Source organism: Coptis chinensis, unplaced genomic scaffold (genome assembly GCF_015680905.1).
Source record: "Coptis chinensis isolate HL-2020 unplaced genomic scaffold, ASM1568090v1 utg1828_pilon_pilon, whole genome shotgun sequence".
NCBI lineage: Eukaryota > Viridiplantae > Streptophyta > Magnoliopsida > Ranunculales > Ranunculaceae > Coptis > Coptis chinensis.
This window is the reverse complement of record NW_028238117.1, coordinates 194317-220228: the sequence shown is the minus strand read 5'-3', so window position 1 is coordinate 220228 and position 25912 is coordinate 194317. Positions and strand designations below refer to the sequence as shown.

General features: G+C 35.3%; 5 protein-coding genes across 7 annotated transcripts; 3 read left to right on the top strand and 2 right to left on the bottom strand.

Moving 5' to 3' along the window:
* Nucleotides 1-218: 218 nt before the first annotated feature.
* Nucleotides 219-8400, bottom strand: LOC147473764 (protein HEAT INTOLERANT 4-like). The gene is made up of 15 exons (XM_086587076.1): nt 7950-8400; nt 7807-7845; nt 7671-7724; nt 7510-7573; nt 7364-7422; nt 6334-6458; nt 6107-6166; nt 4959-5017; nt 3977-4053; nt 3793-3831; nt 3149-3211; nt 3022-3069; nt 2585-2713; nt 721-1100; nt 219-313 (listed from the first exon to the last, which is right to left on the bottom strand). Exons 1-14 carry the CDS (start codon nt 8148-8150, stop codon nt 1053-1055), a joined length of 1065 nt encoding a protein of 354 aa, XP_086443202.1. The 5' UTR covers nt 8151-8400; the 3' UTR covers nt 219-313; nt 721-1052.
* Nucleotides 8401-11464: 3064 nt separating this feature from the next.
* Nucleotides 11465-12675, bottom strand: SEP2 (stress enhanced protein 2). Its single transcript, XM_086587084.1, has 2 exons — nt 12285-12675; nt 11465-12079 (listed from the first exon to the last, which is right to left on the bottom strand). The coding sequence occupies exons 1-2, from the start codon at nt 12603-12605 to the stop codon at nt 11810-11812; spliced, it is 591 nt and encodes a 196-aa protein (XP_086443210.1). The 5' UTR covers nt 12606-12675; the 3' UTR covers nt 11465-11809.
* Nucleotides 12676-13798: 1123 nt separating this feature from the next.
* LOC147473762 (thioredoxin domain-containing protein PLP3B-like) lies at nt 13799-16367 on the top strand. Its single transcript, XM_086587083.1, has 8 exons — nt 13799-14019; nt 14329-14400; nt 14483-14530; nt 14641-14783; nt 14868-14940; nt 15109-15170; nt 15750-15847; nt 15918-16367. The coding sequence occupies exons 1-8, from the start codon at nt 13936-13938 to the stop codon at nt 16022-16024; spliced, it is 687 nt and encodes a 228-aa protein (XP_086443209.1). The 5' UTR covers nt 13799-13935; the 3' UTR covers nt 16025-16367.
* A 175-nt stretch (nt 16368-16542) lies between these two features.
* On the top strand, nt 16543-21694 carry LOC147473761 (Eukaryotic aspartyl protease family protein). Of its 2 annotated transcripts, none has more exons than XM_086587081.1 (10): nt 16543-17009; nt 17557-17695; nt 18596-18837; nt 18982-19209; nt 19367-19505; nt 19583-19653; nt 19740-19839; nt 20741-20801; nt 20899-20970; nt 21256-21694. In XM_086587081.1, the coding sequence occupies exons 1-10, from the start codon at nt 16696-16698 to the stop codon at nt 21477-21479; spliced, it is 1590 nt and encodes a 529-aa protein (XP_086443207.1). In that variant the 5' UTR covers nt 16543-16695; the 3' UTR covers nt 21480-21694. The 2 variants fall into 2 exon arrangements, with proteins under 2 accessions (XP_086443207.1, XP_086443208.1); XM_086587082.1 differs by having other exon boundaries at nt 16848-17009; nt 18562-18837.
* Nucleotides 21695-23861: 2167 nt separating this feature from the next.
* Nucleotides 23862-25027, top strand: LOC147473760 (heavy metal-associated isoprenylated plant protein 23-like). Of its 2 annotated transcripts, XM_086587094.1 has the most exons (3): nt 23862-23965; nt 24239-24410; nt 24513-25027. In XM_086587094.1, exons 2-3 carry the CDS (start codon nt 24257-24259, stop codon nt 24806-24808), a joined length of 450 nt encoding a protein of 149 aa, XP_086443220.1. In that variant the 5' UTR covers nt 23862-23965; nt 24239-24256; the 3' UTR covers nt 24809-25027. The 2 variants fall into 2 exon arrangements, with proteins under 2 accessions (XP_086443220.1, XP_086443219.1); XM_086587093.1 differs by lacking the exon at nt 23862-23965 and having other exon boundaries at nt 23968-24410.
* The last annotated feature ends 885 nt before the right edge of the window (nt 25028-25912 follow it).

Below are 25912 nucleotides of genomic sequence, written 5' to 3'. Positions count from 1 at the left end.
TATGTAGTTGGACTAAAATTTGAATTTTATGAAACAGTAAGCACAGCTGCACAGGCACCAAGGGTTGAGTTTGTATATGAACTTGCCTCCCTTAGAATGACATACGTCCACTACTAACCAATGGCAGGCAACCAGGCAAGTTATAAACAGATGGTCTTCATGATCCCCGCAGGTTGTAGGCTTGTAGCATCACACTTCATGATCGCAAACAAGAGTAATCAAGTGCAAGTATTACTTTTGATAAAATAAAACTTCAATTCAGACTACTTGCTCATACAAAGAATATAAAATCTGCAACGCCATCTCAATTATTCTTAAAATCAAGGCCCAAAATTTCGATATCGGTTCATATATCGGTGTACCCAAAAACCGAGATATATCGGATATATCGGATAACTATAAAGTTTCTAAAATATCGGATATCTCACCGATATATCTCGGATATCTCGCCGATATATCTCGGATATATCGGATATTTCGGAAATTTCAATATTAAATTATTAAAAATTGGTCAAAAAGTCAACCGATATATATCGATTATCTCGGAAATATCGATTATCTCGGCGATATAAACTTTCATATCGGAAATTCCGATATATCTCGGAAAAAATGGGGTTCAATATTCGGTGGATATATATCGCAAATATCGATCTCGGTGTACCAATTTACCGAGATATATCGGCGAGATATCGGATATCTCGGCGATATTTTGGGCCATGCTTAAAATACATAAACATGTAGGCATGTAGCTGACGAGAGAGCAAGTTACCAAAAAGGAAAAGAAAGGTGAAACCATTGTAACCTGAGTGTTTGTATACCTCAACAAAACTTTATCTCAAACTGCCTGTTACATAAGGATTTTGAACAACTGTTTCTAGCATTTTCTATTGGGGGGAACACCAAGGAGGTGGAGTGGAGGGCAGTCTTTTACCCACTCAAATAACAAAATTGTTCGACCTGCGGTCAAATTTTTGAAAGCAATTAACTTGCCAAGCCAAGGTCTGAAGGGGAACCTCCAACACTAAAACCCAGCTGCCCTTGATGAGAGACCATCAGAGGACCTCATGGGCCTTCCCATAATACCTATTTATAAAAGGTGACTGCAAAACAACCAACAAAAGAGATGCAGCAGATGGTTAGTCAGATGAATACTATTAACCGATCTAGCATAAAATAAATATTAATAAACTACAGATGCATCCTTTCAGGAATTCAATGTTCCAAGCTATGAATCACGGATACGTCTGTATGGGTGAAGTATCCGTGTCCGATACGTATCCGACACGAATACGCCCCGATACACCTCGGATACACGATTTGGAGTATCAGATTTTTTAATTAATTTTTTAATTTCCGATACGCGGGGGACACGCGGGAATAGTAATCTCACAAAAAATTTGGAACTTTGTGAAATTCCAAGATAAGAAGAGATGCAAGAGAATAAAGATGAAATGAATTAAATGTATACATATAGCATTCATCCATAACCAAAACTTTTTTTTTTTTTTGAATTGGTCATTTTATGAAGTAGAATTGCCATTTTAATTTTAATTTTGAAAAATGCTCAATTATAATATATATATATATATATATATATATTATTCAAATGTATTTATGCGTATCCAGTATCCTATATTTTTTAAAAATGTTGTGTCCGCGTATCCGTGTCGTGTCGTATCCGTATCCGTGCTTCCTAGGTTCCAAGTCACTACACCAGCATACTTTTCTTGTTTTCTACCTTGTTTCCCTTTATGCGAAATATATATAGCATCAATAACCAAAACTTTTTTTCTTTTGATTGGCAAGTCTGTTTTAAATGAAATTAGTAACTCTTTGATGCTCACCCAAAGGTTTTACCGACTTTGCTAGTCGGCACCTACTCAATAGCCAAAACATCACTTCTCAAGATAATTAGATAGTCTCTCATCTTGACAATATCAATGATACTTCCTTCTTGGATCTAATTATTATCCAGTGTTTTCTTCTTCCTTTTCTTTCATGAATTAAGATTCATGTTTTACAATTATTTCAACCTAACCATGCAAACTGGAACCTAGCTATCCTACCAAAGCAAATAAGGAAGTATTGTCATTCAAATTGTGTGATTTGCGTCCCAAAGTTTATAATAGATAATAGTTAAGACCTTCACAGGGTATTATACTATTATCCAACCAACAAAAAAAAATTAAGTACCACTAATTAATATATTTATAAGAAGTAAGTGTTTTCTAACTTAGTTGGTAAAACCTTTGGGTGATGATACGAGAGGTCAAAGGTTCGAACCCCACTACACACTATTGAGTTACTGATCTCTTTAAAAACAAGGCTTGCAGGTGCTGACTAGCAAAGTCGGTAAAACCTTTGAGTGATGATACCAGAGGTCTGGGACTTGAACCCCGCTAGCATCAAAGAGTTACTGATCTCATTTAAAACAGGCTTGCCAATCAAAAAAAAAATATATATATATATATATACCTTTACATGGAAGCAAGAGAGAAATATATATATATTTCTAAGAAAGGCATTTCAATTACACTACTGATCAGCTTTTAATCTTTTCCATGGAAGCAAGAGAGAAATATACCTTTACACTGGATACATCAGGAGTATCTGGTGACTGCACTGGGTAGAACTTGTAGAACCTCATGTTGTTATATGCTGTCTTGGTATCCTCACTCATTTCCTCTACAGCCTTTTTGCGGGCATCCTTTGCCTACAAGGAAGGAAACATAAATGGTTTTCACATGAGAACATGCCACTAGACACTAGTCTACGAGGCACAAACTACCTATTATCCATTGATATAAAGAACTGTCAATGTCCCGACATATAGATAAAAATCGGTTCGATATATTCAGGTGATGGCAATACTGGAAAAGGGGTAAAAATCTGTGGATAACTATCAGAAATATCAATACCTCTGGTATCACCAACATTTTCAGATATATCGGAATATTTTATGTCTATGCTAGTCTATACTTCAATTAAATCTAAGTGCTAACATGTTTTTAGTGATAATACCTCTCTATTAGCCTTCTTGGCTTCCCTGACCTTCTCTCTGACAAAATTCTGCGGGAAATATGGCATGCACATGAGTCGGTTTACAAACATAAATGACTAACTAAATGCTTAAATGATAAAGGAGTACCTTAAAATCGTCTTTCTGATCTTCTAATATTTCTTCGCTTGTTACTTTCTCATCAACAAACTCCTGCACATCACATAAACAATATTTTGAACAGGAAATTAGAAGCATATAAAATTCTGTGGACAAGAAACGCTTCCTGAATATAGACAAAAATTTCCTGTCGCTCATCATTTGCGACCCATTTATTGTTGCAATGGTCGACAAAAGCTATTTGGATTGTGGCAATTATGTACATGAGGTATAAACTATACACACGCAAGTCCAAACCAATCAAATAGGTTAATGAAATTTTAATGGATATAGGCACTCATAACCATGTTATCTATGCAATGCTTCCATTTCAGATGAATATGACCAATGGATACTCATAACATCTGGACATCTGGTATATCCAGTGGACAGATATAAGATAAGGATCACATCAGAACTCATGAAAACCAATTTATTTATGCAATCAAATAGGTTTAATCTAGGGCCATTCTACAAATAAAATTTTAATTATATGCAGTTTATCTATGCAATGCCTCCATTTAAGATCAGATGAATATGACCAATGGGTAAACATAACCTCTGGTATATGTGATGGAAAGATATAAGATGAAGATAAAATCAAAACTCATGAAAACATACACATAATTCCTCACCTCAAGTTCATCAAGTTCCCAATCAAACTCACAAACGACCTGCAGGTAGAACGAGATAAATTAATTATCTTATCAAAGCACAACAATAGCATTTACTTGAGCAAAATTTTGCAATAGACAAAATTTCAAGACAAAGAATCTGGAAGAAAAACTTGTTTATTTGTTTCAGGATGTTTAAACTTACTGGTGGTTCAGCAGGAAAAAAGATGTCGACAACAGTACTCTGCTCAAACTCATCTTCTTTGAAAGGCTGGTAGAAATCTGCACAAAGAACAATGTCAAATATCAAAAAAAGTAGTATCTACAACACGGTGTCAAATTATGCTGCATGAACACACCATATTTTAAAAATAATCAGTTTGGGATACGTATCCATGCGTCCGAGACACATTGTATGTGATATACCTCATTTTTTTGTATTTCGATGTGTCAAACACTTCGTATCCATGTCGGATACGGATGCACGTGTCCGTGTAACATAGGTGTCAAAAGAGTAGTGGTATCTAACATGTGATTTCACACAAACATCTGATAATTCTACCCTAACCATTACCCACCACCACCAAAAAAGGGGAAAAAAAATTAACACCAGACAACATCACAAAATGTATCAAATAATACCTAACAGACAACTACAGACTGTCAGATGTGCCAAAAGCTATTACAAAGATCTAATTAATGTTCCACATGTGTAACTGACAAGAGCCACCACGACGGTGCTCCTGTGGAAAATCCTTTGAGAAGGGATAGTTACACCAAAACAACAATCTGGATTTGTGGTCAAAGTAAAACAACTTGGACAAAATTTCTTCATTTTTCCCAATAATCAACCATCTGACTTCAAATACTGAGCTGGATAACTGCACTGTCCAAAACACAACTTGCAAGGGGCCTTATAGCTTGAGATTTCAATGGGCCTCTTCATTTTAATTTTTAAGTTCCTACTAATTAATCTCATACAACCGAAGAAAAAGGGTTTAAAGTGCAAAGATATAGGACACCTAGCACCTAGGTTTCTAACAACCAAATGAAAAATAAGTTTGGGTCTGACAGGGCCCTCATGATTTTGGACCTGCTATGTGCAGCCTAGTAGATAAGGTCAAAAGAGTTGATGTTCAAGAAAATAAAATTTAAATGGCAAATATCGTTTAACATTGATAACTCACAAGGAAGACAATATTCATATTTCTTGACGCGTTCTTCGTTCAGATGCCTTAGAGCAGCCCTGCATCAAACAGATAGAAGAAAATAAGAATTTCATTAGACAAGCATACAAGCAACCGCGTCAAAAAAAATGGTACTGGATGTTATAGTGAATAATAACAGAAATCATGTAATTCTGATTGAAGACTGCACTAGCAAATTTTGAAATATTTATCCCATATAGACTGAAAACCTTCCTGAAGGTGTTATAGGATAGAACACTGTTCCAAGACTAATAGAGCTGGATCATTAAATAATTAAGATCAAAACAAAATCGGCAGGTCAAGGAAGAACAAATTACATGGTTTTCAAACAAATTCAAGTCCATACTGATTCAAAATTAGTGACCAAATGAAACAAGGCAGGGGTCCAGCAAAATGGAGGACCAAAACTATTGAAAGAAGACAGCATCTTGCTTTGATAGCTCATAGCTCAGTATAACTCCAAAGACAGTGAGAGGCGCGGATATGCAAGAAACAGATGTCAATGGATTTTGTTTCAATAGTAGCACAAGGACGACACCCCAAGCAGTAAACAGGCAGTTTCCTTAATTCACATCTCAGTAATTTGAAAATAACAATTTACTCCATGCGTAGCTCTTACCAACTTGTGTGTTAGCCAAACTTGTCTCAACCAGAAAAAAGATGCAATATAGAGAAACAGACATCCAATGGTGTGTGTTAGGTGGAATGAGCACTAGCAATATAAAAAGTGTCATCTAGAAATTGAGGAGAAAAGCATGTAGGCCCTTTACTTAGAATCCTTTTTAAAGCTAAAACACTGTAGCTTTAGAAAAATAAACAGCATGAAAATGGGTTCAGAACCCTTTCTCACGTTTTATTTGGCTTGACATCCCAGCTTTAGAAATCAAACATTCTAGTGCAATTCGCACTTAGTATTCAGTCTTGCCAATAAAATCAGCATCCCCCTCACCAGATTATGAACTTAAAACACAAATAATTAACTTTAGGAACTATGAGCCATATGAGCAATAAAATATCACAAGAAATAGTCAACTAACTTGATCTTAATCATATGTACAATACTAAATTGATAACTGATAGCACAGGAATACAAAATCCATGGCTGGGAAAAATGAAGACCATAGTACCTTCTTTGAGTGCAGCTTAAGATAAAAATCTGAGACTTCAATCTATCCACTTGGCTATCCCTGTATGAAAAATCAATTGAAACAACATATAAATATATGTACTGGAAGGATAGACTATAGAGTATTGTAAAATCGCATCAATTCAGAAACAGCTAAGAGATAGAATAGCAATTTCAATAAATGATAATTAAGGTCTAATAAAACAACAAAAAGTTAGGAAAGAATACCTATATGCTAGTGGAATGTATGGAACCCAATCCATTTTCATTTTCTTCATGGGAAGTATTTCCTCGGCCTCCCTTTGAACTGAATTAATACCTATCTTATCGGAAGGCGGGAAAGGAGACACAATCTGTCAAATAGAGGTAAATGAAGCATTGCATGAGATACAAAACGAATATTAGTTGGAACACTTTTTTATGTGATCCTACACTATTACATATTTATTGAATGAGTGGAACATGTAAAACCAGTGTATGTTAAAAGATAACAGTTATCAGCTACGGCTACTGTCCAGCAGAGGAACACACAAGCTTCTTGTGCTCACAAGAGTTATTGTGCAATAGGAAGTTCTGCAATTAATGCTCTTAAATGTCTACAGTTCCAAGTTAGAAATGGTACTGAAGTGATCCTGGAGATAAGTCATTTTGCAAGCTTCTACTTCAGCTTGCTTAAGATATAGAGGTCTAACGTCAAAACAAACAAGTAAAGAGACATTGGAATTTTGAAGACAAAATATATTCCAGTCTTTATAAGTAAAAAGGCCAATACCTATCAGTAAATGACACCTCCCTCTTTTTTTATTTTAGGTCTTATAAATGCATTTATGAGTATGCTAATACTTACAAGCTACATAATAACGATTAAATCATCTCCGGACTTATAAGTTTATTCATAAGCAGATATCAAGTTGCCTGATTTATTTCCCCATTCAACAATTTATTTCCATATTCATTATCAAAAATCATTCGAGTTGTTCTTTAATGCCAAAAAAGAAACACATAATATTATTTTAAGTGCATCTTTACTATTATAAGTTTACCCGTTTGTATTAGAAATTATAAGCGTTTCACTAGTAATTCCGCAATGATCTTATCCAAATTTATACCAATCCCATCACAATTTCCGAAAGTCTATTATAAGCAACAAAAGATAAAACCGCAAACAGCAATTGTCCTAAGAAACATTCACACAGATCCAAAACGAGGAGTTAACTCAATGAGGTCCATAAACAGAATGTTTGCAAAGGGAACTTACTGCCACCACCACAGGGATGCAGATTATTTTATTTTCACCCTTCACAGGTACCAATTGAGCTGAAAAACAGAAACGGGAGACCATTAATGTGCATATTAAAAATGCATATAACCTAAGTAGAACCGGAAAGACATATGAAAACTTACGCTCAGTACAACTGAAAAGATAAACTTTGTTGCCATGAAGCACTCCATTCTCTTCAAACGCATCCTGAACAAAATATGTTTTTATTAGCGTTAAGTAAATTGTTGTTGTATAATATAAACTAATCCAACAAAAAAATATAATATGGAATTTTCATACTCACTTCTAAATTTGAAAAGTTCCAATTGAACCGATACACCATATCAAACTGTTCCCACTGCATTAAAATTACATAATAACAAAATCATCTAGTTTTTCGCTGTAATAATAAATAAACAATAAACGAAACAAAATCAAACCTCAGTTCCAACAGGGAAAACAGCTCTCCATAAATCTTCCTGAAAAATGAAAACCAAGTCGAATTTCAAATTTCAATTTGTGAATCCAGAATAACAACCACTCACATTTCCAATAGAAACACTAAAAACCCTAATTATTATACCATATTACGTTTCTCTTGGAAAAATTCATCAGGAGTAGTAGGAGCCTTAACACGCTTACGTCTACTTGGACCAGCTTGTTGTTCTGGTGGATCTTGTTCATTAACCTTCTTATTCTTCTTCCTCTTATTATTATTATTATTATTATCTACCACAACTTCTTCTTCTGCTGCTTTCGTTTTCGCAGACCTTGTTTTCCTCATATTATAATTATGGTTTGTTTTGAAAAAGAGTGGAGATACAAACTGTAGATTTATAGAAGGCGGCTTCGGTTTTGATTTTTTCGGTGCGTGAAAACAACGCAACCTTGAAATGATAATAATAATAATAATAATTTGAAATTTGAGATGGAGAGAGAGACTGAGAGGGAGATATTTTTTTGGGAAATTTTGTGAAATATTTGAATACTGAGATTTTGACTTTCGATTGTATCGTTGAAACCAAAATTCGATTATTATTGATTGTTGAACCTAGGGTGCAGTGGTAGTTTTTACACGACCTCTGACCCGACACGAAATTAGCGGGTTCGGGTTGGAAAAAAAGGTTTTGGGTTATTTAAGTATTGACCCGCCAAACCCATCAAATAAATGGGTTGAATTAGGGTCACATATGTTAACCCGAGTAATCCGTTAGTAGACCTAATTAGTTCTCGAATCTAATAGTTCGAGTTATCAACCCGTAACCTGTATAACTTATTTTAAGATAAGTTTTATATAAAACAGTGTAAACCTCTAACCAAAAGGGCAAGATTAATTCTTATTCACAATGTTTTAGCTAATCTACTGATATACTACATGTCTTTACTCACAATCCCTATAAGTGTTGCGAAAATCATTGAGCGACGGGTTTAGGATTTTTTTTTGTGGGTTGTATAGAAAAGAATAGAAAATACCACCTTATTGCCTAGGAGAAAGTGTATATGCCCAAAGAGAAAATGGGACTCGGAATTCGAAACTTGGTGACAATGAACAAAGCCTTGTTGGGCCGTTGGTTATGGAGATATGATAAAGAGGATGGTGTACTATGGAAGAATGTAATAGTAGCCAAATATGGATATAACACTGTCGGTGGATGCCCTAATAAGGTGTCACATTCTCATCGAGGTAACTTATGGAAATGGATCCTCACAGTGATGCCTAGTTTTTGCGCTGGTATTACTCGTATTTTGGGTCATGGGAATCGTGTATGTTTCTGGTCAGATGTATGGGTTGGGAATAAACCTTTAGCAAAAACCAGTTCCCTCGTGTCTATCAAGCATCTAATAGGAAATTGGGGTGGTACAAGATTTTGGTAGAATGGACCACAATGGCATCAGTTGGAACCTTCACCTTCGGTGAGTTTATAATGATTGGGAGACAGAGCAATATGTGAATATTTCGACCCTTTTGGAAAATATTGTCTTTATAGATCAAAATCTTTCTATGAAGTTGCATGGACCAAAGAAAGAACTTTCTCTGATTGACTCTTTTTATTTTTATTTGCATGTCTCTGATAGTCCTGACCAAAAACTAAGATCAATATCTCTTTTGAAACTTGTATGGAAAGTCCTTATTCCAGTATCATAACCCAATAATTTTTATTGGATTTTTACAAGGTGACACGCTAACTTGGTGATTGACTTATTCGTAAAGGTTTTGATGTCTCACCCACTCGCACTATGTGTAGTAGTTTAAGTGAATCCATCATGCACCTATTTTTATTATGTCCGTTTGCTTTAGAGTGTTGGGTTGTTCTCATGCAACCAATTGGAGATGCCTTTCCAAGAATTGCCCAGGTTAATACTATGAAGGAATGGTTAGTAGCATGGACGAGGCTGAAAAGTAGGGGGTTTGGGGTGAAAATATGGAGATTGGTGTCCTATGCTGTGATTTGGGCTATATGGAAGGCTATAAACAATCACATTTTCAGGAGGAGACCACCATATGTAGCGTACATATATCGAAGTTAAAGCATTCTTGTGGTATTAGACATCTGGTTTAAAGGAAATAACAAACTATAACTCAGGGACATTGTTATGCATTGGGATGATATCATCAGGAGGCAAGGAGATGAGGGGATTAGTACTTTAGGAGAGTAGTTTCGTTACTTGTTTGTCAGAGCTTGTATGCCTTATATGTGAGGTCATCTCTCACTGGTATGGCCTAAAGCTGGCCGATTTGTATCTTTGATACTTTTAATAAAAATAACTTATCAAAAAAATAAAAAAATATAAGTTTTACATTTTTTAAAAGCTCATTATCCCAATAACCTAAAATAAACGACTAAAAATAGAAGGATTAGCTATCATATTTATTCATTCGATAAATATATGTTTCGTTATTTAATTTTCATTGATATGTATTTGAATTATGGATGATTTTTAGAATTAATACATATATTATTTTTATATATGTTTTATTGATAAATAAAATTGTGAACTACTAAATATTTTGCATACACATTGTCTGTGAATCCAATCCAAATTGATATAAAATTTTATTGATAATGATAACAAGTTTTACAAATAATTATGACAAATGTGCAACAAATTGCGTTGCAAGTTTTTATGAATTTGTTTTTTTGTTTTTTGGATTGAGGTATGACCGCTTGTTTATTTGAGAATGAAAAGAGGGAAAGCTTACGAATATGTTATGGATTATTAGAATTATACAAATTGGACAGTTGGGCTTTGGGCTTTGGCTATTTGTTTTAGTCAATAGTTTTAGACTAAAAAAAATAAATCATAATTTTGTAAGGGTAAAAAATGAAGTAAAAAAAAATGTTGTTTTATTAAAATGTTGGCTTAATAGTTTTTTTTTTTTAGTTAATTATATTCTTATTATAGTTGTGCTTTTTTTTAAAAGTGTGGTAGTGGAAGTTTGCTAAAAAAAAATTGGGAGATCATCTTAATCTTTATAGTTTGAAATTTTTTGCAATTAGTTAAAAGTTTGGGGATAATACGGCGTTATTTTCAGTTGTGTCCTTAAACCTTAATTATGATTTCATAATATTACCGTTCTATCTCTCAGCTGGTTCTATTATTTTCCTTCTCGTTCAAATGCTCGTAAGATGGTCAGAGCGCTGATTTCATTGGCAATACTGAATAGTGATTACAATTGCATTAGAATGTTTGATTACCAGGAGATTATAAAGACAAATAAAATATGAGAAAGGGTTGTGTGCTCATTACAAAGTGCTGGTACCTGGTACCCTGTCTTTTAAAATTCAGCCACCAACTTTGAGTCATTACGGACTTGGATTTTTTGAAAATCATGTAATTAGCTATTTTTGAACCTACCAATTGGGTCTGTAGCATATAACTTCAAATTGTACAGATCTATTAGTCTTGAAACAGTGTTATATCATAAAACCCCTTCTCAGAATTCCTCACAAAACCCCACTACAATTCTTTTCAAATAAAACATGCATTCCTCTTGTTATTCAATTGGTTTTACATAATTTTACAGTAGCACTAAATCACTATGGCGCATAAAGTGTAGACTACGAGCTATTTTAGGGTGCGAGTGATGTGTGGAAATTGTACAAAGTAAATCTATATTCCATTACTGGATAGATGAAAGGCTCAGTGATAAACACCGAGTCGTTAATAGTCCTATGAAGGGAGGCCCTCAACTATACAATGAGAAGTTACAAACCAAATGAATAATGATAAACACTAGATTATCTCATTCTTCAACTAGGGACTTCAATTCACTACTTCAGTCCAACAAAACGTCATTGACAGGAGGGCATTTTCTTAAGTACACTGCCCCCACTTTGATTAGTTTCTTCAACACACTCAATCCCCTGCACATTTGTATTGTTGTATGCACGTAACGAGGTTTCCCCAAAGTGCAGAAACAACTGAAGAACAGACACTCTTTTACACGTCGTCTGACCAATCACTTGGATCACTTCCGTAGAATAGACCATCAATTAGATCATCAATTAGAGAGTCAATGAAAGTGTTGCACTTAACAGTGAAAATTCGACCCACCCTGTTTCGAGCACTGGAAACCCAAGCAAAAACAACAGAACAACTGATGGCGAACAAACACACTCCTATAACTCTGGTTATCTCTTGTAAATCCATCTTTCGGAATAATGAGTTTCCAGTTACAAACTCCACCATAATCGTACTTGCAAAGACCACCTAACGTCATGAATTAAGAACATTATTATAAGAAAATATTTCACTGCAAATTTACAACAACAACTAACAAAAATTATTTATTATTCTCTTTGAAGTGGTAATAAGAATTGTAGCTAGAGATCAAACAATATGTCAATATGTATAGAATGATCAACACATGGTGGTTGCAAATATTTAAAAAATATGTTGTAAGTGAGAGAATTACCATAGCAAATCTACCAGAGATGATCTCAAAGTCCTCAGTCTTCTTTGAGTTCTCTATATACTGGGAGAGAGAAGCAAAAAATGACGAAACATCTCCACGATCAACTACATCTCTCCGCGTCTTTACCACTCCAGCACGATCTGAACCATAAGACCTCAAATTACAAACTCGAGGTTGTAGTACTATTCTGATGCTATCAAGTGAAGCAGAACCTGCTGATTCCTTCGTCGGGATAGTTGTTTTCTTCGATTGCAATTCACACAAGATTATTGCTCGTGCAGTAGTAGCCATAGAAGCAGAACATAGGAGCTTGATGAACATACATAAGTACTAAATGCCTTGTTTGTTGTCGTTGTTCGCGGTATCGTAAGATTCCACGTCTCTTTGGGATCTTTTGAGCTTTGAGATACTATCGTTGGTCCCATTAACGTACGTGGTGCATGTATTTAGCGATAGTGTGCTTTTCAAGTCGAGAAAAAAGTTCAAGCAACTCATTTTGGGCCCATTAATAACCAATTAGGCCCATTTAGCAACATTTTTTCTGAAAAAAGAAGACCCGTCTCTCTCTCTCTTAGGGGTGGAACTCCGGTGGATTGGGTCGGGTTAAAACATAATCTGGGTCCAACCCGAATTTCAAATGCTTCAACCCGAGGTCAGGACCAAAGCCCAATAACTCCCTTGAATAGAGAACCCAAGCCCTTGACCAACATAGTGGCGACATGGAACGCAACATCACCAACACAATATAAAAATCACCACTACAACATTAATGTTGTGAATATAAAAATCAGAACATCAACAACATCGAAAATATTGCGAACGAAATACCAGACAACAAAAATATTTCGCTACATTATATCACTGCAACATCAATGTTGCATCATGAAAACTACTACAACGTCAATGTTGCACCATAAAAACCACTGCAATATCAATGTTGTATTATGAAAAATCAATGGAATAGATGGTTTGTTATGGAAAAAAATGAAAATGAAAAATAAGAATGAAAATATGATAATGGAAAGAGAATAAGTGTTTTGAGTGAAAGAAAATATATTTTTGGCTATTATTTTCACCACTGCAATATTGACATTGCAACATGCCACGTCATTGTCATTTTATTTTGTGTGTCAGTGTAGTATTACACGCCCTAGCCCAACCGATTCGGGTTGGGTCGGATAATATCGGGTTGGTCAAACTTTTCGGTTTTTTTTTTTTTTTTTAAATTATAAGATAAAAAACACTCAAATTAAATCTTTTAATAAAATCAAAGAGATTCTATTGTTTAAAAGGGAAATTAGCATGGTTGATTACATAGAGATTCTTAACCTCATTTTTTACAAAAAATATAATAATTGAAAGATATACGTACATATATGTACACGGACTTGGTTTTTCAGTTTTTTATATTCTAACCTCGAGCCCAACCCAAAACCAAGTAGGGTTTTGATTTTACAAAACCAAACCCAGACCACGGATCTAACATATTAGCCCATGACCAACAAAAATCGGGTTTTAGTCCATCGGGCTTGGGCTTAACCCAACCCAAGTTACAACCCTTCTCTCTCTCTATCACCACATTCCAACCCTATTATTATTTCCCTGTACTACTTACTAGTTGATCTCCTACACAAAAAACGCCCAGAGAAAAATGGATCCTGATGAATTTCAATCCAAGATGACCGATTTAAATTTCGGAAATGTAATGGCTGCTGCTGCTCGTGATTATCAAAAGGTATAAACTTTGACAATGAATCAATGAAACATTGCAAAATTAGAAACTAAACAATGTGAATAAGTCCATGTGACTAGTTAACTAAGAATAGGCCAATGCTTGGATTTTGTTAGAGATAGTTTTAGGTATAGTGTAATTAGTAACTTAATTGTTCATGATCACATAAAATTACTTAACATGGTCACTTGTTAGGAGTAATGTGATTGGCTGAGATATATATATACAAATGTGGACAAAATGTAAAATAAAGAATGCTAATTTTTTGTACTGAATTGTACTAGGATGTATTAAATTATAATCCTTTTACAGGAACTGGTAGTTCAAGGAAAGGCGCAAGCGTCGACGAATAATGAAGAATTTGATCTTGATGAGTTGATGGATGTAAGTCATTCTCTGTAGCATGTTTCTTATTGTTTGTCTACCTATTGTTTTATATCTCTCAATGCCGTTTTTAACTGTTTAGGATCCTGAGCTGGAGAAACTACACGCGGACAGGATTGCAGCCCTTAAGGTGTGTAACTTACAAACTATTGGTTTTGAACATTGGAAGTCTAATATATGTGCTTTAAGGTAGACTGAGTGTATAATTATGTTTTTAAAAGTGAAATCTGATTCCAACAGAAAGAGGCAGAGAAGCGACAAGCCTTACAAAAGAAGGGTCATGGAGAATACAGAGAGATATCTGAAGGGGACTTTCTGGGTGAGGTCACTGCAACTGAGAACGTGATCTGTCACTTCTATCATAGGGAATTCTACCGCTGCAAGTAAATGATTCCTCTAGTTTGAGCTAAAATGTACCATTGGATGCAAGATTTCTGGTTGATTATTGATGTTTGTGGCCCTGGCAGGATTATGGATAAGCATCTAAAGTCCCTTGCACCGAGACATGTTGAAGCTAAATTCATCAAGCTGGATGCGGAGGTTAGTTAAACATAGTGCAAAGACCAGTTCTCTTATTCGTGACCTTTATTTTCTGGATACAATTATTTGCACCTCAGTAACACAAGGAAGTATATGGAAAGAAAACAAAAATGCGAGGATAGTGGTTTTGTGGGACAAAGGTGTAACTAACTCTTTGATGAAATGCAGAATGCACCCTTCTTTGTTGCTAAGCTAGGAGTTCAAACCCTTCCCTGTGTTATATTCTTCAGGTTAGGCTTTTACCTTGTTTGCGGCCAACCCAACACTTTTCTTCATATGTGTATGTGATTGTTTGTGTGTAATAATGTGATTCTGCCATGAAGTAGGCTTCGTGATAGTAAATTATGGTCATAAAATAAATGAATTCAACACCAAAAGTTGCGCCTGTTGCGATATTTTGAACATGTGTATATAGTATATACCTTAGTCAGATCTCTTAGCTCTTAAACTTTAGTGTCCCTTGTAGACTATGCTTTAAGTGCATGCATCCACACTTAAAAATGATTCATAGTTTTAACCTTCTTTTGTTGCATGCTGTGAATAGAGAACCATACACAGACATGATATATTTTTGAATAACCATGTGAGACATGTCCATGGAAACAAAAGGCCTGTATAGTTAATAAATTGGGCTCTGGAAAGTTCAGTCCTTTTTGCAGATATACAAAGGTGAAATCATATAATGCTGAGTAATGTCACATTGTCACTTAGACTCTATTTTGACATATGAATATATGTTTAAATTTTTAACTTTCAAATCAGATCCCCGGGCATAAACATTAGATTCTTGGTGCAATCATCTGTTTCAGGAAAGGAGTCGCAATAGATAGGGTGGTTGGGTTTCAAGACCTTGGAGCAAAAGATGATTTTACCACAAAGACTTTAGAGCGTTTACTAATGAAGAAAGGTAACATATACTATCTTGTTCTTGGTTATGTAGCTAAATCAAGTTCAGTTCCTAAATTACTGTGTTTCAGGTGCAATTGTTGAGAAGAAAAATGAAGATGAAGATGGAGAAGTGGATGGAAATTATAACAGAAGGACAGTGAGATCGTCAGTAAATTATGATTCTGATTCAGATTGAGAACAAGAAATACTTCTGCAAACTGACCGTTTTTCTGTAGCCTATAAATGGGTGAAATATTTATTCGTCACTCATTTGACATTGATGGATGTCAGACAAAAAAGGGTTGCCGTTAGCAAATTTCACTCTGCAGAAACTGTTGGTTAGGGTTGATCCTTTTTTCCCAGCGTGCACCAGTTCATGCACCCAAATGAATGTGCATTTTCCCCTCTCTCAGGTCTCACTAAATAGAATATGTTTGAAGATATCATCTACCCTGCAAAATGTGTTATTACAAAACAACAGCTGCAGTGTTGTATGTAAATGGACTCTTTCTTGAACTCAATGAAAACTGTTTGTATCATCAAGTCCTTTTACATTTAAGTGTGGATATAGTGATTGAGATTCCAGAGATGTGTTTTCTTCACATACTATTTTCATTATGGAATATGGAAAAAAAAACAACACTGATATTTAATCAATATGCCAATAGTTTCAGGTTTCAGTTGCCGAGATATATAATAGATATGCCACATTTGCCACTACAGCATCTGCTTTCCCAATTTTTTCTTCTTGAAAAAGAACACACTTTCCAAAACCGTTGTGTTAAATTTTTCATTTTGCAGAAAAAAGATCCAATCTTTAACAACTTTCAATCACTTATTCAAACTCCAGATCTCTCTCTATCCCCAATGGAAGCAAAGTTACTAGTATTTGTATCAACATTAGTACTACTTGCAACTGGGGCTACAACAGCATATACATTTTCTTCAAAGCTAATACACCGGTTCTCTGAAGAAGCAAAAGTAGCATTTAAGGTTTCTAGAGATAATAATGAAGAGATCTCTGGTGGTAGTTCTTGGCCAAGGCGGAGAAGTATGGAGTATTATAATCTTTTAGTTGGTAATGATTTGCAGAGGCAGGAAATGAAGCTTGGTGGGCAGTACAAGTATCTTTTTCCATCTCAAGGAAGTAAAACCATGTCCTTTGGAAATGACTTTGGATGGTTAGTTCACTTACTAACTAACTAACTAACTAACTAACTAACTAACTACTCTTTAATTATGAGTAGCTGAGTTTTTAACAATTTGCATTTTAAGTAGTTTGGAATTACTTATTTATGTGTGTTTATGGAGACACTAGTTATAATTAAAGTTGGTTATTGAATGTGAATAATAATGAGATTGAGTAACATTTATTGATGCTTTATTTGGAGGTCTTTGGTACTTTTGATTAATTGGAAAAATATGTGTGTTTGTTTATTTTATTTTGTAGCAATGTGTTGTTACTGCAATACAATACTTTTCTACTGAATTGTAATTCTAGGTCTGCCTCTTGAAATTTATTTTCAGTCTTCCTGGACACAATAATGGTTGTCAAAAGAAGTGAGTGTTTTATGTATTGGTGGCGCTAAAAGTACATGTCATCGTATTTGACTCTGCATATTGGTTGAATTTGCCTGTATTATTGCTAGATAGATTTCATTTATTGGAAATGATTATGGTCTAATCTGTTAAACCAACAATTTCGATTTTTGGTTTTCTATTGGGCAGGTTGCATTACTCGTGGATTGATATCGGGACACCAAATGTTTCTTTTCTTGTCGCATTGGATACTGGAAGTGATCTTCTTTGGCTTCCATGTGATTGCATACAATGTGCTCCACTGTCTTCTACTTATTATAGTAGTCTGGTATGCAACTTGCCAACTATTATCATTACTTTTCTCGTGTGCCATGCCGAAGTTGGTCTGCCACATATTAAATTTTCATTGATGCATATGCCCACCCTCTTTTTTTCTTCTTCTTTATCTGATTTGGTGTAATTATGCCATCTCCTTGTAAATCTGAAAATGAAAATCAAATAGATAGGGGCAAATTTACACTTAAACCGACAGTGTTATGCATGGGAATGTACTTACTAGAGAATATTACGATTGTCAAACTTGGCGATTAAACATCAAACGTGTTTAATGCCAAGAAGCAACTAGTTTGAAGAGGAATGTTGTGTAAACCTGTGTGTAATGCCATGTAGCAGTCATTTCCAACACATATGTAGCCATTGAATATGCAAGTCATCCATTGATAGACTTTTTTTTTGCTCTATTGACATATGATTGATATATTTATTTTCTAGGTCTGGTCGTCCACTTGTCCGTTATTTCAAGTGTTGGAAATGAGAGTGAGGTATCATTTTAGATTTTAGAGTTTAGGCTGGGGTTTGTGTGTTGCAACTCCAAGAATGGTTTCTTCCCTGCATTCCTATTTCAACTAAAATGAGGTCTTCAGGGTCCTAATTTATTGGCATGTTGATTAGCACTTGTAGAAAACTTTTTAGTTTGAATAATTCCTTAGTACCTGTATTTTCTCTTACTTGTTTAGTTGTATCTAAAATAGATGTGCAATTATGTAACAAATTCCTTATTGGCATGTTGATTGTCTTCATTTATTTGTTTGTAGTCAATATGTTACTCTTTATAACAAAGACAAGTGTGGAGTTTAGAGCTCTTGTGCTAAGTCTTGATAACAGGTGTAGCACTCATTTCTGATTGATTGGCAGGTGCTCCCTCGTATTTGGGGCATCTATTATGCAGGATAGAGATCTAACTGAGTATAACCCATCTGCATCAAGCACCAGCAAGCACCTGTCTTGTAGCCATGAGTTATGTGATTTGGGTCCAAACTGTAAAAATCCAGCTCAACCCTGTCCTTACATAGTTAAGTATTATTCAGAAAATACTTCAACTTCTGGGTTTCTTGTCGAGGATACGTTACATTTGTCCACAAACAACGATCATGCATCAAGAAGTACAGCACATGCTCCAGTCTTTATAGGGTTTGTTCTGTTTGCCTCTATTGCTGTACATTTCCACCTAAGTTATCCACTTCTCTTTAAATGTACACTGTGATGTTATCCTTTTGGTACTTTATTCTGATGTTTGCTGAGGTTAGATTCTCTTTTGTCCTCTTTTTAATGCAGTTGTGGCAGGAAGCAAAGCGGTGGTTATTTGGATGGAGTTGCTCCAGATGGTCTTATGGGTTTGGGGCTTGGTGACATATCAGTGCCAAGTGTCCTTGCAAAAGCAGGATTGATGAGAAATTCTTTCTCAATGTGTTTTAATGAAGATGACTCTGGGAGAATTTTCTTTGGGGACCAAGGACCTTCTAAGCAGGAATCTACTCCTTTCTTGCCTTTGGATGGAAAATAGTAAGCCAACTAGGGTGCACATTATCTATGGTCAGCTGTTCATGTTTCCAAATTATCTATCTTAGATGATTTTGCGTTCTTATTGATTTGTTTTCCCTTTCAGTTGTTTTCTCCTTTCAATTCACGCTCTTCTTAATTAGCTTGTTCTTTGATTCAGTATTGCCTACATGGTTGAAGTGAAGGATTGTTGTATTGGGACTTCTTGTATTAAGCAATCTGGCTTCCAAGCACAGGTTGATAGTGGGACATCATTCACATTGCTTCCAGATGAAGCCTATAAGAAAGTTTCTTTGGAGGTATTTCTTGCCTTTCTTTTTAAACTATGTTTTTGGCTCCTTTTCACCAGCCCAACACTTTTCTTTCTATATGTTAGTTTGACAGAAGAGTAAATGCTAAAAGGTCCAGCTATGAAGGATCCCCATGGGAGTACTGCTATGAGGCCAGGTAAGGTTGCTGCACTTGGTAAAGGGTACTTTATGAGCTTTCTCCCACGTGATTCTTGCTTATTTGTGCTGCTGCTTATGTAACAGCTCTGAGGAGTTGCGCAAGATTCCCTCTGTGACATTAATGTTTGCACTCAACAATACCTTTGTTGTTCGTAATCCAATTTTCCTTATATATGGCGATCAGGTATATTCTTTGTTTCTTGATCCGAGTTTTCATCTCTTAACTTGTTAATTGTCTGCAAAGTGTGTGCTAGAGCTTATTCTCTATTGCAGTAAATCCTGGATAGGATTTAAGAAAACTCGCTGAGGCTTAAGCCTCAAGGTGCGCCTGGAGCCTTTTATGATTTTACTGCCTTGAGGCTCAAGTCTTATATCTTTTTCCATTTTCTAATTTTATGTATTTCTTTTGATTACCTCTTAACTTCTTTGAAGAGTAATGACTAAAAACTCCCTGTTAGGCTATGTGTTGAAAATCAAAACACCTCAGTCTATTAGAAATCACAACCTTCCATCATCCAACCACATTTTTCCTCATTTACTTGTTATAAATTTTATTACAATTGGTATTACTACTATTATTGCTATTACTGTTATTATTACTATTTATAATTAGAAAATTATGATAATAATAATAATTATTAAGCCTCAAGCGCCTCTGAGACTCACTTCAAGCGTCAAGAAGTACACTTCTCAGTACATGAAGTAATAGAGGGGTGTCCTTTATTTTAGCTCTTGATTTGGGAAACCCCTCATTCGTTCCCTTTGAGATAATGTTTTCTCCTAATATTGTTTTGCATAAACTCATTATCTTTTTGGTCATTTTATTGTCATCCAAATGTTTGAGAAAAAAAGAGAGCACCCTAACTCAGCTTCAAATTTCAAGTTGAAATGTTTGGATTAGTTGAGATTGTAGATGTTTGATGTGCTCTTTATTTGTTGAAAACTTGAATAACTAAAACTTGTTTTCAAATTATATAATCCTCTTTGAGGAACACAAATTTCTTTAACTCTTGTTGTGCAAGGAGGTTCTTATGTGAACTCCAAAGAAAGTAGTCAAACCTAAATGGTTGGATTTGTTGGCGCAGGGAGTCACCGGATTTTGTCTAGCTATACAGTCCATCGAAGGAGACTTTGGAATCATCGGCCGTAAGTTGAGATACTTTTGCCGAATTTTAATGTTTTATCCCCCCTCCCCTCGCCTCCTCCTTTGGTTTTATTACTTCATAGTGAATTGCTTATGCAGAGAACTTTATGACTGGCTACCGCATTGTGTATGATCGGGAAAATCTGAAACTGCATTGGTCACGTTCAAATTGTGAGTACACAAATTACTCACATTTATCTTGTATAACAATTTAACCATTTTCGCTAGCTGTTTGTAACTTGAATTTCATCTTGGCATATTAATGTGTAATAATACTACCATAGTTTGGGATTTCAGAATTGTTGGAATTCCGACAGCTCCAAAAACTGGAATTCCATTTGGAATTCTGAAATATTCTGAAAAATCTGAACAAAATTTGAAATTATTATGTTCCACTGCCAAAATTAGCTTATGTTCCACTGCCTGTTTCCATGGTTATGTACCTACCATATACAGGTCAAGATCTCAGTGAAAGCAAGGGAAAAGCCCTGTCACCCGGGCCAGAAAATCCACTGCCAACAAATGAACAGCAACGTACCCCACATGGACAGGCAGTGACTCCAGCTGTTGCTGGGAGAACGCCGCCCAATCCCTCCGCTGCTTCCCCACATTTCCTCACCCAGTTTTGTATGATGAGAATGTTGCTATTGCCGTTCTGTCCATTTATTTTACTTATCTAATTGGACTGATGTTGCATCAATCTCGCCGGCCAATATATATATATATATTTATATACATATGTAAATGGAATGTTTCTACCAAGCTTTCTTGTTGTCCATGTTTCTCTGAGGTCATTGGATTGATTGAGGCTGTTAAGGAGGACTACAGAGATTTTTTCTCCCCACCCATCTTTTTTCTTTATGTGGTTATATTGATATTCTTTTTTTGTTGTTTCCATCTCTCTGTTTCTTTATTTGGTTGCGTTGCAGTTACTTTTTGAGATCCTTGGAGCTTGTTTAGTTGTTTAACAGAAAAATCGGGTCTGTTAATCGGAGTCCCAAAATTGCAATAGGTGTCTTGGTCTACTTTTAGTTGTATGTTTTTTGCTCTTACTTTTCCAGAACGGATATTTAGTCACTGTTAACTGTTAAAAAAGATGGAGAAATGAGCGCTGTAGTTTAGTGTGACTTTTCTACTTAAGATTGTGTAACTATGTTTAAAGATTGTAGAACAAGTAGTGTCTCAGTGTCTGCATGCTAGTCGGTTGTCACAAATATTTAATAAATTTGATGATGAGCATAATCTATGGATATTCCTAACCTACTTAACGTGGAGACAGCTTTCTCAAGTAAATATATATCTTAAGGCCGGGAATGAGTCCAGAATCTCGTTAGAAGCTAGAACTTAGACCCCATGACGAGCTACAACATTCCTGGCTACGTCTTGGACAGTGATTTATAATGTGTCAATATAATATAAACTACTTTATCTGCTTGCTTACTTTTTTAGAGAACATTATTTGGACTCGGAACGTTGTGTTTGGAAGTTACGACAGCGGACAGCCTGGTTCTGTGGTTTGGATGGAAACATGGGTCATGGCAGGGTAAATGTTGTTGTCCAGTCAAACAAGAAAGCTATCTGACATATAGAAGTTTGGTCACTGGTTCACCATTGATATGCACAAATCATACATCAAGCGTGTCATATTGTGCACTTTTATGAACTCTACTTTTCCTGTTTTCATTACGTTGTATATCTTGTTTTTAATAACAAACCTAATTGCCTAAGTCTGTAATGCCAAGTAAATTCATTTTAGGTATTGATAACTTGGCTAAGATTGTTTGACTGTGGGATATTTGCATGTATTTTGGGCTACCCGGAGGATATTCCTATAGGGATGAGTGTGCCGATACCGTTGGATCCGAGATATAACGGTCTGAAAATCAAAAAAAAAAAAAAAAAAAATTTGTTTTTGATTTTGAATTTGGATTTCCAATTTATCGGATGTCGTTATAGGGATATCCTCGGAGTAGACGAACTCTTTAAGAATCATATTTGGAGAGGGTGAACGAGTTACTTGGGTGATTTACTTGATCAGAAATCAGTAAACGATTTAAGCCAAACCATGATTGTAATAATATTCCCAAATGAAGATTTAGTGTTGTCATCAAAAGTAGTACCAACCACCAACAAAGTCATCACTTCGTGCAATGAGAGGTACGATAAGCTACATATAGCTTAGGTATAAAATGCACATGTAGTGTGGGTTAGAGCGTGTTGTCCCACCATTTGACGTGCTTCCCTCTCAAAAGCCAAATAATTGGTTCCTCAGCGAATACTATCAATCTGTTGAAAGAGACCTCCAAATTGAATATCAAATCACTTAAAAACAGTTGTCCCTACTTATGGACACCATAAAACAAGTTCTGGTTTACTATACCAATTAAATCAAGATTACCAAAGAGTCGAATAAGGTTGGTCACAAGTGTGTCAAACCATAATTTATATTAGAGTGTGTCCATTGGTTGCCAATGCCATGCACTCAGCACTCAAGTATATTATTTGCCGACTTGATTTTTACCCCCTAGAGAGTAGAGATAACCCTATAAAAGATCAAGTTGTTTTGCAGTAATTCTATTATATGTTCGATGGGGCTAAACAATCTCAATGGCTGCTTCTTTTCTTCATGAATATCTCCATAGCACCAATGAGTCAACGACGCTCCCCGACATTGCCATAAGATAAAAAAGGAAAAGGAAATAGTGCATGTGTGTCTTATGTATGTAAGTTGATTGATGACTAGTGGTAATCGATTTAGCCAAGTTGGGCATTTAGAATTCTACTTTTGTAAATTGGTCCACATGAAACATCCTATAATATAGTACTAGAAAAACTATTGCTGTTACCAAGAGCTTTCTTGCACTAAAAGTAATCAAATTCCCACTGTAATACACAAACTCCGGCCCCCTACAGGAGTAAACAGGACCCCTTTCTTTATGCTGAATTTTGAAAATTGAAACTAACAGGCAACAGGTGTTAGTCCCTTGGTGTGGGGCAAAAAATCACACCTACCAGCTTTCTTTACTGCCTTTTGTTGTAGGGTCACTACATTTCTTTCTTTTGTTACTCAAAGGTCGCTATAAGAAGAACAGGGGTTTTGCAAAGAAAGCTTCTAACAAGTTAAAGGTGGTTATAAAGAGCTGGCTTTGAAGCTGTTTATTTGAAGGTAAGGAAGTTTCCTAGAGTTTTAAATGCACCCCCATGATGCTCTCCTCAATCTCAACATACATTTTTATTAAAAACCATCTGCAATACATCTGTCATACCTCAGATATTTCTTAGTTAAACCTCTCTTCTTGCATATATATATATATCAGTTCTTATCTAGTTCTTCTTTCATTCTCCATACTCAACTTCGAAACTAGAGTCTTAACTCTTGAGCACATTTTGAAGCCTTTTGCCCTATATTAAGTTTTTCCTATTACATTCATCTCTTCAGGGAAAACAAGAAAACACAATGGGAATTGAAGGTACTTTGGAATATTTTTCTGATTTAATGAGCAGTGGCCACAAACACAAGAAGAAGACATTTCAAACTGTGGAGCTGAAAGTGAGGATGGACTGTGATGGATGCGAGCTTAAAGTCAGAAAAGCTCTGTCATCCATGAGTGGTATTTATCTTGAACCTTTTCTAGTTCATTAGTACGTACTGTTTTGTTATTACTGCTTCATACTGAAGTAATGTTTTGACATTACATTCTTTTTTGTTATAGGTGTTAAATCTGTGGATATAAACAGGAAACAACAGAAAGTGATAGTAAGTGGTTACGTTGAAGCAAACAAGGTCTTGAAGAAGGCTAAATCAACAGGGAAAAAGGCTGAAATTTGGCCCTATGTCCCTTACAACCTTGTTGCCCATCCTTACACTGCTCAAGCTTATGACAAGAGAGCACCTCCTGGTTATGTCAGAAATATTGAGATCACTACCACTGGCACTGTAAGCAGGCAAGATGATCCCTACACCAGCATGTTCAGTGATGACAATCCAAATGCATGCTCTATTATGTAGATTATGAAGAGAGATGGCAACAATTGTAAAACTCATTAGTCTTTTTTGATATTTAAAGAATTGAGAGAACAAGGTCAACGGAGTTGATCAGAGTGCCTTTCTTGTTCTGTTAATCTGGGCTATCAGAGATTAGTCATTCTTGTAATTTTCTGTAAGCGAACTGAAATGCTGAAAAGACATGATGGATAGAAGTTAAAAAAATATTTACTCTTTTCTTTATTGATTGTTGTCCTTGTCCCGTGCTCAAGTTTTTCCATCCTTGCTAATTTGGATTTTGGAGAAGGTATTCTGGATTTTGTGCTGTCAGAAACTCAGAATTTGGAACTTTTACCAGCAATGTAAGTACACAAACACACACTACATAAGATGAGATATCATCTTGATGCATGACATGAAGAAAGAAACCTCAGAGAAAGATAGCAGATAGCTACCATATTTAGCTAATACTGTTGGCTTGTAGGACTCGTAGCTCTGAACTGAGCTCTGATCGATTGGATAGGGACTTCCTCACTTTCCTATACATACATAATAAAGTGATCTCATTTAATAGAACCTTAAACTCAAAAAAAAAATGTATATAAAATATTAAAACTAGTATAAATTATAAATTATAGTTTATAAAATATAAAATGACGTGATAAATTATAAATTATAGTTATGGTTTATAAAGCTACTTTCGAACTCGAACTACTGCTATCTAGAAAAGTTTTTGATGAGTTTGAGTGACACAAGATGGTATCAATGAAGAATCCTATACCTGGTGAACTGAAAAACTGAATGGATTGGAAGGGAAACTTTTAAAAAATCTCATAAACACTGAAGAAATTTGCCCATGACACAAGATGGTATCAATAATGAGACAACTTAAAAACCAAAAGAAAAAGAAGCTTTTAAAATCTCATAACACCATGAGCCCATGAGGGTGGTACAGGAATCTTTGCCACAAATGGGTGAATTTGATTTTGTTTTGATGTAAAAAATAAAAAGAACTTATTAGGAGGTATGGTGATGGTAAAAAACTAAAAACAAATGATAATTAATTCATTATGAATTATGGTTTGATAAGTTTTGAAGTTCATATATGAGGATATTTTGAGATGCTTA